General features: G+C 42.6%; 1 protein-coding gene across 7 annotated transcripts in view; it reads left to right on the top strand.

Moving 5' to 3' along the window:
• Positions 1-157: 157 nt before the first annotated feature.
• The window catches only part of LOC308076631 (uncharacterized protein), a 59,455-nt gene continuing 44,381 nt past the window's right edge, over positions 158-15,231 (top strand). For 5 of the 7 annotated variants that reach the window (XM_080417066.1, XM_080417065.1, XM_080417063.1 and 2 more), the window contains exon 1: positions 158-311. In XM_080417066.1, coding sequence (XP_080273192.1) covers positions 238-311 — 74 coding nt within the window. In that variant the 5' untranslated portion in view covers positions 158-237. Of the gene's footprint in view, positions 312-10,083; positions 10,881-15,231 lie in introns of those variants that run through there. The other 2 variants (XM_080417064.1, XM_080417062.1) reach the window with 1 other exon arrangement.

Here is a 15,231-nt window from a genome sequence, read left to right as displayed (position 1 = left end):
AATCTTTCACTGTGTGTGTGTGTATGTATGATGAAGAAACTGTCACCCTTGCACAGGAAACGCAAAAAAAATACATATTTGTATTTTAAATCATTCCCCAACAGTAGACAACTACAATTTACGAGCGTACAGGCGCACAAGAACGTTACATGGGAGAACAAGACGCCACGGACGGCCTGGAGAGACAAATAATGTAATGATTAGCCAGCAGCTCCACTATAGATACTAACATCACTGATGGCTTGGTTTCAGTCACTGAGGGATGACTTCACCCTGAGACCGTTTGAAATAGGTCTAGAGGAGCAGACCTGGTAAGTAGCTTCCACTGTTCTTTATTACACTGGTTCCTAGCTCTGGTCCATATAGCGTTACTTGGAAGGAGTTCTCCTTAACGCTATGTTACTTTGGAGCCGTTGCCCGCACACCCCCGGTAGCGCAGGCTGCGCAGCCTGTCGTCTTTAGTAAAACTAAAAAAATACTCTTTCGCTACTCACCAAAACAAAGACGGTTTTAAAATGTTGAAAGCCTACTTTCCTTAGTGGGAACACTCGGAGCCCCCCACCTCACGTCTAAAATACACTTTTTGGCCAGAAAATAAAATATTTCACTGGAAGGAAAAACATGTTTTAGGCACTCTACTGCGCCCTCTACATTTGTTTCTTCCATGAAATATTTTCTTTTCTGGCCAAAAAGTGTATTTTAGACGTGAGGTGGGGGGCTCCGAGTGTTCCCACTTAGGAAAGTAGGCTTTCAGCATCTTAAAACCGTCTTTGTTTTAGTGAGTAGCGAAAGAGTATTTTTTATGTTTATTAGAGACGAGAGGCTGCGCCACCGCGGGTGTGCGGGCGACGGCTCGGAAGTAACAGCGTTAAGGAGAACTCCTTCTAACGCCATGGACCAGACTCAGAGCTAAGTGGTTCCCAAACTTTTTAGCTCGAGACCCACAAGAGAAATTCGACATTTGTCCGGGACCCACACCAGTGAAAATAGCAGATCTACAAGCTCGATGTGACGCGTTGTGAACTTGTAGATCGGCTATTTTCACTACTTCTATAAACATTTGTTTTAGAATCTATGGAATTTCTTAGATTTTTGGTATTTCTTTATTAAATTAATTCTGAAACATGTCTGAATTTGTTTTTAATTCATTTTTGACTGTTGGGGGGTTGAAATTTGAAAATCATTTGAAATAATTAAAAACAAAATGTAGGGGGAAAAAAAATAAAGGGGATATTTACTCGTGACCCATATAAAAATGGACCCGCGACCCACTGTTTGGGAAACACTGCTTTTACACATTGAAAAAGTATGCAATTAATCTCTGCGACATGTGACTTTGTTTTGAGCTGAATACCTGTAGATTGTAAGGAAACATGTGTGGACTTTGATTGATAATCAATAGTGTGTAGGCTACTATTGCTTTGCTTTCGTTTCATTGACCGACAAGCAGTGGTGGAAGAAGTACTCACATTTTTTACTTAAGTAAAAGTATCAATACTATAATGTAGAAATACTCTGTTACAATTAAAAGTCTGGTATTCCAAATTTACTTGAGTAAAAGCTCAAAAGTATTGGCATCAAAATATACTTAAAGTACCAAGTAAAAGTACTCATTATAATTAAGTTTTCAAATGTATAAAAATCCTTTGAAAATAGCAGCTCACAACGCGTCGCCACATGTTGTGAGCTTGTAGATCGGCTATTTTCAAATAGCCAAAGTTTAAATAGGGCTGAAGTGGTAATGTATGTTTTGTAAATCTGCAAAGTAACTAGTAACTAAAGTTTTCAAATAATTGTAGTGGAGTAAAAGTACAATATTTATCTCTTGAGATGTAGGGGAGTAGAAGTAAAAGTATTGGAATTTGTAAATACTCCAGTAAAGTAAAGATACCTCAAAATTGTACTTAAGTACAGTCCTGTGTACATGTACTTAGTTACTTTCCACCACTGCCGACAAGTCTAGAGAAAAAAAAGGTCCTCTGTCTAGACCACGATTCTCATTGAACATCATGTTAAAGGTGATGCGAATGCATGAGTGGTTTTGCCCAATATGATCCAACATTTGTTCATGTCTTGTAGGCAGTGTGTTAGCATCATCCTCATTGATCTGGTCACCCGCCCCCGGCTGAAGCCTTTTTATTGATTCCCATAAGCCCCATGCATCATAAACTTTGGAGAGCCCTGCCAGGTCCCCATGCACTCTCAAGCATGTTATCTTGTGTCAGAAATCAGAATTGATATAGATTTGGACTCAGAGTTGTCTATAACAGTGAGTAAGTTTAGGATAGCCCATTTTCTATTAAATATATATATATATATTTTATACTTTCATAGGCTGTGTGGGTGAAGTGAAGACATGATTATCTTTCCCCCTGCGGGCATCCGTCTATCTGTCTGTCCAAAAAGCTATGCATTCACAATTCTGTTATTCCCTGACACACACGCACACACACACACACACACACACACACACACACACACACACACACACACACACACACACACACACACACACACATTGTGTATGAGCACAGTGTTGTTGGATAGAGAGTCAGGTCAAGGACGGCCCAGATTAAGCGTCCACTGTGAGGGAACCACTGTAATCCCCAGCACAGACACTGACTGACTGTTGACTTTGTGACGTTAGAATGATCTCAGAAGATAATTGTCTACTGTTGTCTACTCTATAGACTGTCTGAATATATATTTATTCATAGTTTTTGAATCCCCAGTTGTCCATGTCCCTGGCGGCCTATATTTCAACGGTAGTCCTGCAGTCATTGTTTGATGCAGTTGGAATTGTCATTGGATCAAGTGCCAATTTTGAGCAAATTTTTGTTGTATAAACCGGTGGTTCTCAACCTTGTCAGGATCAGGGCCCACTTGAAAATCTCAAAAGCGTTCGCCGGCCACCCAGCTGACCACTTAACACAGCAGCTGAAAGGCTCAAGCTGCCGTGTTAAGTGGTCAGATAGGTGGGCATTTTCAGAGGATGTTTATTTTAATGACCACAGGTTGAGAACCACTGGGTTAAACTTTGTTGCTTGACAACTAGATAAAGTGTTGTATGGATAAAGTATTGCGCTTGGATGTTGTTGACTGTATCCTCTCATCTTCATAGAGTAAATAAAAATTTACAGGATGCCTGCAGAGCCATGCCATACAAAGACTGCACATGATCTCTCTTTCAAGTAGAGTAGCCTACATAGGATTGACGGAGGGCATCACAGCTGATAATCTAATTGAAAGGGTGTTTGTGGGTGTGTCTGTGAGTGCATGTGCATTTCTGAAAAGACATATATATATATTCTTCGAGATGACTTACAAGTTACAACGACAGACTAACCAAGTTTGTCCTGTAAAGTGTGTGTGTGTGTGTGTGTGTGTGTGTGTGTGTGTGTGTGTGTGTGTGTGTGTGTGTGTGTGTGTGTGTGTGTGTGTGTGTGTGTGTGTGTGTGTGTGTGTGTGTGTGTGTGTGTGTGTGTGTGTGTGTGTGTGTGTGTGTGTGTGTGTGCGCGCGCGTGTGACCTGATGACCTGGAGCTTGACCTGGTCTGACTGTCAGTCAGCTGATCATAAAGCTGATTAGTTCACCTGTCGTTAAGGCAACAAACACAATACCACACATTCAGACAGACCGGCTCCCAGGAGTGTCAGAGAGAGGCAGTCAGGTAAATCACTTTATTAAAATCATTTGATGTCACTGTTGTGCCGTCGTGTGTGTGTGTGTGTGTGTGTGTGTGTGTGTGTGTGTGTGTGTGTGTGTGTGTGTGTGTGTGTGTGTGTGTGTGTGTGTGTGTGTGTGTGTGTGTGTGTGTGTGTGTGTGTGTGTGTGTGTGTGTGTGTGTGTGTGTGTGTGTGTGTGTGTGTCACGTAGCTATTGGAGAATGGAGGTACAGTATGCTCTCCTATGTGAATCCCAAACAACTGACCGACTGTACAGTACCCGACCAGCTTTATCTTGAGGACGTGAATGATGAGTCAGTCTCGGCATGTAAAAAGAGATGCTTAATTTAGACGTTGTCGCGCACTGAAAATAACAAATGTACAAACTCCCGCCAATGTATTGTGAGCTTGTAGATCAGCTATTTTTGGAGACACCAGCGTGTGCATAAATCAGTCTTGAGAATAGCAGTGCTGCAATTAGCCTCTCTCTCACCCAAAGCTTCAGTTATAACATGGTAAAATCCAGAGTGTTAACGTAACTCTGACATTTCAGTTACATTAGTACTCAGAATGTTGCTGTTTAGGACACTGTCATCATCGCTAGACAATTGGGTTCAATCAGTGGCTTCTCTCTCTCTCTCTCTCTCTCTCTCTCTCTCTCTCTCTCTCTCTCTCTCTCTCTCTCTCTCTCTCTCTCTCTCTCTCTCTCTCTCTCTCTCTCTCTCTCTCTCTCACACACACACACATGCACACAAGCATGAGTGCACACCCTGGCTGTAGGTAAAAGTGATGTTGAAGAGAGCAGTTTTATTTTTTATTACGTTGTAAACTTTAGTAGCAGTAGAGGCGACATGGAAAGGACATGTTGACAGACACAAGATGGCAGAAAGAGATGTACGTACAGTACGTAGGTACTGGGCAGAGAGAGATAGAAAAGAGGGATACATTGAGATGGAATAAAGGAGAGAGCAAGAGTGGAGGAGGAGGAGGAAAGAGGAGTGCATCTGTGTACTGAGGAGAAAAACTGTAGTTCTCCTTCAGCCCACAGGACTGTCATGTGTAAACTCTCTCTCTCTCTCTCTCTCTCTCTCTCTCTCCCCCTTTTTTCTCTCTCTCTCTCTATCTTGCTCCCCCCCCCCTCACATGCACAGGACCCAGTGTGGTGTGGTAGGCTCAGAGCAGGGGTATTATTACAGAGCTATTCACATTACAACATAGAAGTAGAGAGAGAGAGAGACACTCTGAAGATCACTTCCAGATGTTAGGTGGAATTCTGCACTCGAGTAGAGTGACTCCCCCCCCTACTTTTTTTGAAGGTTGAGGGAACCAAAGCTTTGTGTTTTGTCCGTGTGTTGACTGAATTTGCTTACACACACACTTACATGGTGTGCGTCTTGTAGAAAACAAGTTGAAATTGCAAAAAAATAAATGAATAAAAGGCAGACAGAAAGAAGGTGAGATGCATTTCTTTCTGCACATTGAGAAACCGCAAATCAGAGAGCAAGAGAGAAATAGAGTAGAGAATTAGAAGGGAAGGGGGATGAAAAGAATAAGAGCAGAGAGAGAGAGAGAGAGAGAGAGAGAGATTGAGAGAAGGGAAAATAGGGCCTCTCGCTCGCCCAGAGATCTAACCACTAGAAATGAAGCTGCGTGATGGAAGCCATTGACTGACCATTATTAGTAGTTAGTTCCGTCATTTACACATAAAGGGATGGTTGGCTCTGTCCAATATTGCTTTGTTGTCCCACAGAGCGTCTTGGAGTACTTGGAAAGCATTAAGCAGATGATGGTGACAATATTGTTACTATTATTGTTATTATTATTATTATTATTATATTGATAGACCAACTGATGTCTGATTGCTTACAGTGTGTGGTCTGTCTGTCACAAGCTCTCTTTTCCTTATGTCTCTCTTTGACTCTTTCCCTCCCTTTCTATCAGTCTCCCTGACATTTATTGCATTTAGCCACTCTCGGTGCTCTCTCTCTCTCTCTCTTTTCTGCTCTCGCTACATCTACTGTAGCTGTCTCTATCTCCAAGCTTTCTGCCTCTCCATTTGCCTCTGTCTCTCCATCTGTCAATCTGTCTCTTCACATCTTCCTGTCTCACTCACTATACCCCCCCACCCTGTCTGTCTCCAGTTCCTTTCTCTATCTCTTTCCTCACTCTGTATCTGCCCCCCCCCCTCTTCTCTCTCTCTCTCTCTCTCTCTCTCTCTCTCTCTCTCTGTGTGTGTCTGTGTTTCAGTAGGGCCAGACTCAGGCTGTTTCAGGAAATACCAACATCATTTTTTTTTCTTCTTTGGGGGGAAACTGACCGACATTCCTCTTGGTTCTATAAACAGAACAGTGTATGATTGATGAACGTATGCGCACACATGCACATATGCGCACGGGCACACGCACTCATGCACACGCACTCATGCACACGCACTCATGCACATGACATGCACACTTTTGAGAATGGGAGGAATCATGTTCAATGAGTCTCTCTCTAATTGTTTGGAATTGAGAATAATTCCAATCACACGCACAAGAAGTGCGCGTGTTATTGTGCGTGTGATTGGAATGTCCATTGTCCGGGATTCTTAAAAAAAAAGTTCTTGTTAATTTGGCAGTGGACAAACTAAACATTAACAGTCTAAATGCCCTACATTTGTTTTACAATCTGGGTCCTCTGAACCAGAATCCAGAACCACCGTGTCAGTCTTAGTTGTCTCCATGGATCTGAATAACACCTGGAGCACAATTATTGCCATCACGCAACACCAAAATAGCTAATTCCGTGCAGGTTCTATGGTGAGAAGATACTGTATGATGTACCATGTCATGGTTTATAGATTTTAAATATTGAGAGTCCAGTTTGTTGTGTTATCCTGGGCCCCCCGGGCCTAGAATTCCAAGCAGCATGCCTACACACGATAGAGAATGTCTCATTGGCGTAATATCCTCAACTGTTTTGTGTAGCACCACTGTCAGTGTGTGTGGCAACCGTGCACCAGTTGTGTAATTGGATTGGCCTGGTTTTACATGAGCAGCACCTCAGTGTGTGTTTCCGATTTTTGTACTCATTTAAATGCAGCAGTTATGCATACATACATAGTAGATAGTAATACAAATGAAAATCATTTGGGTGCAAAGCGATGACAAAGCACCACCGTTAGGCCATTTGCACACAAGATATCTCAAGATCTAATCGGCGGATTGCCAGGAAACTCGCGGAGCACATTCATACTCCTGGGATGATTAACCCTGATAATTTTGGTGACCCCATGGCCTTTGCTCCATTACAGGGGTGTCAAACCGCCGGACTGTGGGATGATTTGGGGAAGCAATTACAATTAATTTAACAAAATATATATTTTAATTAAAATATTGTAAAATGTGGTTTAATTAGGAATATTTGTGGTGTTGATGTGTCTTTGACCATCACCGAGGAGTTTGTGCATCTGGTGCTGAGGTGTTATGTAACAAAAGCCTTAAAAAGTAAAATGTCATTGGTGAAGTAAGCAAAACGTTAATTGTAATTTTAGTAGAGCCAAGACACCCTAACACTTTGACTTTTTTTTCTGAAAATAATATTGAGCACCGCCTACCCTGAAACACTGATATAAGTCAGCTGGTTGGGCAGACAGCCTGTGCCCAAATGTTTCTTTTGGTGGATAATACAGTGTCAAGAGAACTCATGCGCTTAATGTTAACATGCAAGGCAGTGCTTGGATTAAGCCGCTACTCACCAGTACTGTTCTTTGCCGATCCTTCTGACTTTTGAGTACTTAAAGTTAATTATCTCCACCAGGCTGAAGGCCGGGGACGGAGATAACATTTTTAGACTATGTGTCTCCATCTGTCCGGAGCTTTCTAGGCCCTTTCTAGTTATTTGAAAATTCTATTTGATTTTTAGTTCCACTACTAAGAACATGGGGCTCTATGAGTTGGTTCTAACTTGGTTGGGTGTAAGGAGCAACACAGCCTCTAAGGGCCACTAGAGTGAGTGAGTGAGTGTGTGTGTGTGTGTGTGTGTGTGTGTGTGTGTGTGTGTGTGTGTGTGTGTGTGTGTGTGTGTGTGTGTGTGTGTGTGTGTGTGTGTGTGTGTGTGTGTGTGTGTGTGTGTGTGTGTGTGTGTGTGTGTGTGTGTGTGTGTGTGTGTGTGTGTGTGTGTGTGTGTGTGTGTGTGTGTGTGTGTGTGTGTGTGTGTGTGTGTGTGTGTGCGTGCGTGCGTGCGTGCGTGCGTGCGTGCGTGCGTGCGTGCGTGCGTGCGTGCGCGCCTCTAGTTGGGACAGTAGTACTGAAGGTGCAGGGGAAGACACTGCTTAGTGAATACATTTGGAGTGGTCGTGGTGGTCACAGTTTTTGGTACTGCCTCGAGGCCTAGCTTTTCACAAAAAAAATGTAAACTCTCAGAAAATCTGAATCCAGAATGCATCAGTGCCGTATCACTTCATCCTTTTGTGTTGGCATTGAGTCTCGTGAAGACAGGAAGCAAACTCATATGCTCTTATTTCAATGTCAGGAGTATAACCTCTCTCACCTGGAACTCTCATGACACTGTATTTGAATAGTCCCTGGTTCAATCCCCACAACAGCTACTTGCCCTTGAGCAAAACACTGAAGCCCTGCCGTCACTCATATTTTAACTCTGTCACTCTGGATAGAGGAAATCTGTGGTATTCCATTGATTCATTATTTTGACACTTGCTTTGGCAATGTAAACGTATGTTCTCTCATGCCAATAAAGCTCCTTTGAATTGAATTGGTATTCCACACTAGATCTTTCCCCTTGGCTTTTCTGCTTTGATGAAGGGATTTGCAGAAGGTAAAGGAAATCAATCAAAGCCTGTGTGCCTTTAAATCGCTTGGCAACTAGAGTTTTTATTTTATTTATTTTTACGTTAAGTTATATTGTTTTCAGCTCTTTATTTCCAGTTTTTGTTCACTAATGATTTAGTGTTATTACACGAAATCATAGGACTCCACAGGTAGTTTCTCCAGATTGCAGATGGAGTGAATGTGGGTGGGAAATCTCAGCATCTTGGTTTCCCGACTGACCACGTATGCGTGTGTGAGCGTGCGTGCGTGCGTGCGTGCGTGCGTGCGTGCGTGCGTGCGTGCGTGCGTGCGTGCGTGCGTGCGTGCGTGCGTGCGTGCGTGCGTGCGTGCGTGCGTGCGTGCGTGCGTGCGTGCGTGCGTGCGTGTCAGTCAGTCAGAGAGCATGTGGAGAGAGGGAGAGAGATTGTTCTGCTGAAATGGAGCTGCTGAACTCTGGAACTGATTCATACGCTATGTCTTTGTTTACACCATTGACTTTATATAAATGTTTACACTGGCATGCACACGCACACGCACAAGCACACGCGCACACACACACACACACACACACACACACACACACACACACACACACACACACACACACACACACACACACACACACACACACACACACACACACACACACACACACACACACACACACTCTGTTCTCTGGAGAGTTGGGCAACGTAGATGAGTTTCAGCATGTCTGAAGTGATAAATAAATCACACAGAAAGACACAACCACGCACAGTCCCACACAGAGGCCAGTGACACCAGTTTTGGCATGTTGGGATTGAGAAATTGTTTCCAGGAAGATAAAGGTATATGAGTGACTACCTTGATGATCAATCGATTTGCGTAATGTAACATGGCCAGCAAGCACACCCATATCCGGCTACTAATATGATTTTTGGTCCACATCAGTGAGTGTAATGTAAAGTCATAGGGATTGTATTGGAGACCACTTCTCCTGCCAATGATGAGTGAACTAAACTAACTTTATTACACTTACCTGTACTTTGGGGTAATATGTACTTAGGGCTACTTTATTGTATATGACCACATTGCTCGCTGAAAAATAACTGATTTTGGGTGCGTGACACAGTCGTACAAAGTATAAATTAGGTATTTAGATAGATAGTATCTGTTGACACAGCATGTGTGTATGTTTCGACATACGTACATGTGTGTCTGTGGAAGGGAAACTCAGCTGGGATCAGCCCTTATGTGTCCCCCCCCCCCCCCACACACACACACACACACACGTGCGAGCAGAGCATGCATGGACACAGGGGGCTGTAGTGGCTGAGGGTAGTTAAGCCTACTACTACTTAATAGTGATTAGCTTCGACAGGCTGTCGCACAACTTCTAGGCTCCATACTGAGAGGGGCGAGAGAGAGAGTGTTTGTGTGTGTGTGTGTGTGTGTGTGTGAGTGAGAGAGAGAGAGAGAGAGAGAGAGTGAGAGAGGAGGTGGGAGGGTGAGAACTGCATCTGGCAGCGATTTCTTCACACTTGCCTCCTCCTATGGTCCCTCCTCTTTCTCCCTGTCCCACCCTCTTCAACATACTGTACCACCAGTGGCTTCACTGGCTTGGAGGAAAGTAGAGAGGCATGCGGCAGCCAGTCGGTCAGTCAGTCAATTATTCACAGTAGACAGTTCTAGGGTCCTTTGCTTTGCATCCAGCTGAGTTCTAATGTATGTGGCGTTCTCCCAGAATGTGGACGACTCTTGGGCTGCAATTCTCAGCAAAGTTTAAGGCAAGGCTAGGGAGTTAGTGAGTCTTTAGTTGTAGTGTTTCCTTTTTTTCCTTTGTGTTAATCCTTTCTTGGCTTTTCTCCTTGGGATTGTGTATTTGAATGTGGAAGAAGGCTGGCTTCCTGTGCCTCCACTGCTGCTGAGGTTTACACAGGAGTTGTATGCAGTATTCTATCCTACACTGCCAAAGGCTGCCAGAACAGTGAGCCGAGTGCCCAGTAATGGGCTGTAAGGTGTTCTGACAAGGTCTCAGTGGAAGCACTTTTAAGAGAGGAACGCAATACAGAACCCACGGTTCTCGACGCACATTGTCAGGGTCCTGCTGTGTGAAACCACTTGAGGGACGCTGTGCCAGAGGATGCCTTGACTTAGAAGACAGAGGCGTCTTCTCTAAATAAAAATACAACAAAAAGAAAGGAAATTGTAGTGGCATCTTTGCCCTTGTCTCAAAGGACACTACCACAAAGCGTTGCATTATAGAGCGTTTTCTACACAGTTGGATAGAGCAGGAGGGAGGACATCACCTTCTCTTGGAGTGCGAGAGGGGCACAAAGAATCAACAGAGGTTTGGATTTCCATAGGAGAATTCTCTGCCCTCCAGTAACAGCATGGCTGGGATCTACGGATGCTTCAAAGGCAGGAAGTAAGTCCATGTCCATGTGTTTGTTACACTATACAGCATAAAATCAAGGGTAAATCTTGGCAATCATGCAATTTATATTGCATTATGTTTCCTTATTCTGCTTGTAAAACAGCCTGAGAGGTGATTTGTGAAGATGACTACTAACTGAAGCCTCTATTGACTAAAGTAAAGTTACTATACTATACTATGGTATATTGTGTGACTTTGGTCCTTGTACTGTAATTATGCAGTTTGTGTTTTATCATGAAGTATCTAGCAGAGCTGTATCTGTAGAGTTGGATGCAATGATACCCTCTTTCTCCTGCTGTGTGTTTTATGTCTCAAGTCATTGCAACAATACAGGCGTTTGTGGCACGCTCTGTTCATAAAGAGAGAGAAAGCCAAGAGAAATTTAAGAGTGAAGGGATAGTGTGAAAAATAGTGAAAGAGAGATGTTCGGAGAGACAGTCAGCTATTTGTTTTCTGAGTGGACTCAGAGACCAAGACTAACAGGGATCTATTCTTCTGTTAAACACACACAAGTGTGCACACACAGTCACACACAGACTCACACAGCCCATCCCCGTTACCCAAACGGCAAGGACATGGATGTTTTCTGTCAGCTGCATAATATACTGTGTGTGTGTGTGTGTGTGTGTGTGTGTGTGTGTGTGTGTGTGTGTGTGTGTGTGTGTGTGTGTGTGTGTGTGTGTGTGTGTGTGTGTGTGTGTGTGTGTGTGTGTGTGTGTGTGTGTGTGTGTGTGTGTGTGTGTGTGTGATGGATTTCCTGAAGTATAGGGGTCTTTGAACTTCCTCACAACACAATGCATGGTGATGCCTTGCGAGCTTGTAGATCAGCTATGTACAAAGTATAAATCATACTTAACCCTCTCATGAGAAGTCTCCATCCCTGGGGCTATCACAATTTGTTGTGTAGACATCAACAGCTTTAAGTGAACGGAACAGACAAGTGGACACAGGAGGGTTCAAGCTTAACCGCAACATACTGACCCCCATATCACACTGGATAAGAACCCAAATCCCTAAAATATAATATGTATGTAACTGTAAAATAAAATGTAAGTACAGGTTTGGAAGTGATTGTATACAGCATCTATTATTTAATTATTATTATTATTATTATTATTATTATTATTGGGAGGTTAATGAGTTATGCACGTTTAAGAAAACGTCAAGGGAAAAGTAGAAATAGCAACAAATAGAGAATAGAAAAAACTACAGACAGAACCGTTTATTTTATGTCACAGAGTGCTCTGATATCAGTTAATTTATGAATGTCCAGAGTGGATACTTGTTTACTAACGTTGCCATTTTCATCTTTTAAAATTCATTCAAATGAATGTTTATTCATGGCATGCTATGTACAGTATAAACACAACCTGTTTTGTTACATGTAGATACGTGTTGAACACTGTCACTGTATACCAGACGAGTTGTAACCATCGCATTTTGCAAAGACTTCCTCCGTCATTGTTGTCACCAACGTTCAGACATTAGACAACCCAGCTTTTTGAGTTATAATCAGAATCAGAATCAACTTTATTGTCACATCACAGGTTTACATGTGTACAGAAGAGGGCGATCTTTTTTTTTTTTGTGTAGGCCGAATGTGATTGGATGATTACAAGCAGAGCTAATGGGGGACAGGTGAGAGGAATGTGTAGTGGCCGGGTCTCATTGGCTGAGGGGAAGGAAGTTGAGAAGGAATGTAGGACTGATTAATACCTGAGGATCTCTGGAATGAGGCTGTGGGTATGGTTGTGACATAGCAAGACATTTTCTCTTGAGTTTCATATGTGGAAAATCGTCTGCCATGATGTGAAGTATTATGGGCTAAACATGCCCATGACCACCGGTATGGTACTTTAACCACATTAAACCTGGCATCCCCTATTTTGAGCACAAGTGTTTATTAACAGCAAACGCCTGGTTCATGTAGCTACAGACATTTACACCTATAGTCCAAGAGCCAGACAAGATTTCATTATCGAAAGAGTGGGCAAAACCATACCTATATTAAATTGTTTATAGGGTCAATATAAGTAAATAAATATATGATAAACTTTCCACAGGAGCAGCTTTTTCATATTTATCACACATTTTGTTATTTTCCCCATACGTACATGACAAAACATTTTAACGACATTTTAAAAATAGTTATCATAATGAAACTTTCCCAGTTGATTACTTACATGAAGACGATGATTTATCGTATTACAAGTTTTCTGAAATTGTATATTTAAATATGCAAATGAGGCATTAGGAAAATATGTCCGAATTTTCACAACTTTCCAGAATCAACATTGGAATATTGGACAAAGCCAGAGTCAACATTCTTATTTCATTTTGTTAAGATGTTCGAGTCAAAGGTTTTTAACGAGGGAATATTCAATATCTGGCTCAATTTTGGGGCTCTGGCTAAATAGACAATTTCAGAAAATTTGTAATACGATAAATCATTGTCTTCATGTAAGTAATCAACTGGGGAAGTTTCATTATGATAACTATTTTTTAAATGTTGTAATTTTTTCACCTGTCATGTACGTATGGGGAAAATAACAAAATGTGTGATAAATATGAAAAAGCTGCTCCTGTGGAAAGGTTATCATATATTGATTTACTTATATTGACCCTATAAACAATTTAATATAGGTATGGTTTTGCCCACTCTTTCGATAATCATTGCTCAATTTTGGGGCTCTGGCTCATGGACCAGTGCAACCAGTCTTTTTGCCCGTAGATACTGCGCCCCACCCGAGCTATTGGGATTCAGTGCCTTGCTCAAGGGAAGATGGAGTGCAGTGATGCAGATGTAAATGAATGCAGACTGACCAGGATGAGTGATGGGAGTGTTTGTTCAGTGTCTCTTTCTCTCAGTCCTTGTATGGCTTGTTGCTAAGAGCACAGACTCTACTAAACAGCCATCTGGAGGGACAAGGAGAGGGGAAGCGAGAACAGGAGAGGAGTTTGAGAGAGGAAGGGAAGAGAGGAGTGGAGAGGGAAAGGGGCTGGAAAGAGGCGTAGAAGGTGAGGAGATGGAGAGAAAGGAGAGGAAAGATAAGGTCTAAAGGAGAGGGGTAGATTGAGGCCAGATGGAGCTGAATTCAGGCCTCTGTTCTTCCAATCCATCCTACGCTGAGCTGTAAAGAATTTTTCTGAACTCAAAACACCATAAATCTGAAACGATCTATAAAACTTAACTGTAGGGCTTCCCACTTCAGAGGGAAATGTGTATAGCTCAGACTGTAGTTCAACTATCTACGCATTTCAACCTGAATGCAGAATGAAAGAGAAGTCTTCTGGTTGTTTTACCTACTAGTGTTCCTACTTGGATTATTGGTTTGGATCGGATGCATATTGCTGCCCCTCACATGATAAACTGACAGACATACTGTATTCCCTTGCTTAAAGCTTACCTGGTCCACTATGGGTTCAGTAAGCTTCATGTCCATAGCAGCTTGAATCCAGATCAAAACGCATTCTTGAAGTGGAAACAAATTATTTTCTCAGTTTCTCATAATCAGAGACAAACGTTTTATGTGACAGTAGAGTCACGAGTTTGAACCCATGATGGTGCAAAAAACAGCATGTAGCTATAGCTCTAGGAATGGAGCTTTCCCTTTATGGCTTTATGTGTAGCCTACTGCTGCTGCATGGTTCTAACAAACGCTGCCAGGGTTAAAAACTTTCACCACGTAAGATATGAATTGTATGTATCATCTTATCATGATCCACAATTAAGCCAATTCAGTCCCCTAAATTAAAATTCTCAAAATGTCCTTCCATCTGAGACTCAAGGGAGGTGAATGAGAAAGACATGGAATTGTTTTGGAAGTTCAGGGCTTTTTGCGAATCATTTCCCTCTTAGTCATGTGTCTCATGCTGACATTGCAGGCCAGGCGAAGAATGGTTGAATGGGTGAAGAGGAAATGCTGTGGTTGTGTGGCTGTGGCCTCTTTAGGTATGTGGAGTTGGATTGAAGTGGGGGTGAGCTGGGGGGTGAGCCAACGGTGGTAGGGAGATAGAGGGAGGAATGGGGATAACAGATGAAGAAGTACTCTGTGAAGTCCTGAGCATCAATTAGATCATATGCATACATTTGGTGAAAAGTGACCCCTTTCTATTTAATTGCAGACATTCCAATTCACAAACACCAGCCTCAGGGCCAATAGCTTTCCAGTGATCATGGCAGCAGTGATTGTAGCCAGGTGAAGACATCGTCATGCCAAGCATATACTTGTGCCTTTGATTATTACCATTAATTATTATCATTAAATACGGCGCCGGCCAGTGATGCCAAATCCAGGACAGCCATGGACAAACTGCACCACTGTGCCAATGGGCTTCAACG

Source organism: Gymnoscopelus braueri, assembly GCF_963280865.1.
Source record: "Gymnoscopelus braueri genome assembly, chromosome: 20".
NCBI classification, from domain to species: Eukaryota; Metazoa; Chordata; class Actinopteri; order Myctophiformes; family Myctophidae; genus Gymnoscopelus; species Gymnoscopelus braueri.
This window is presented reverse-complemented; position numbering and strand designations above follow the sequence as displayed.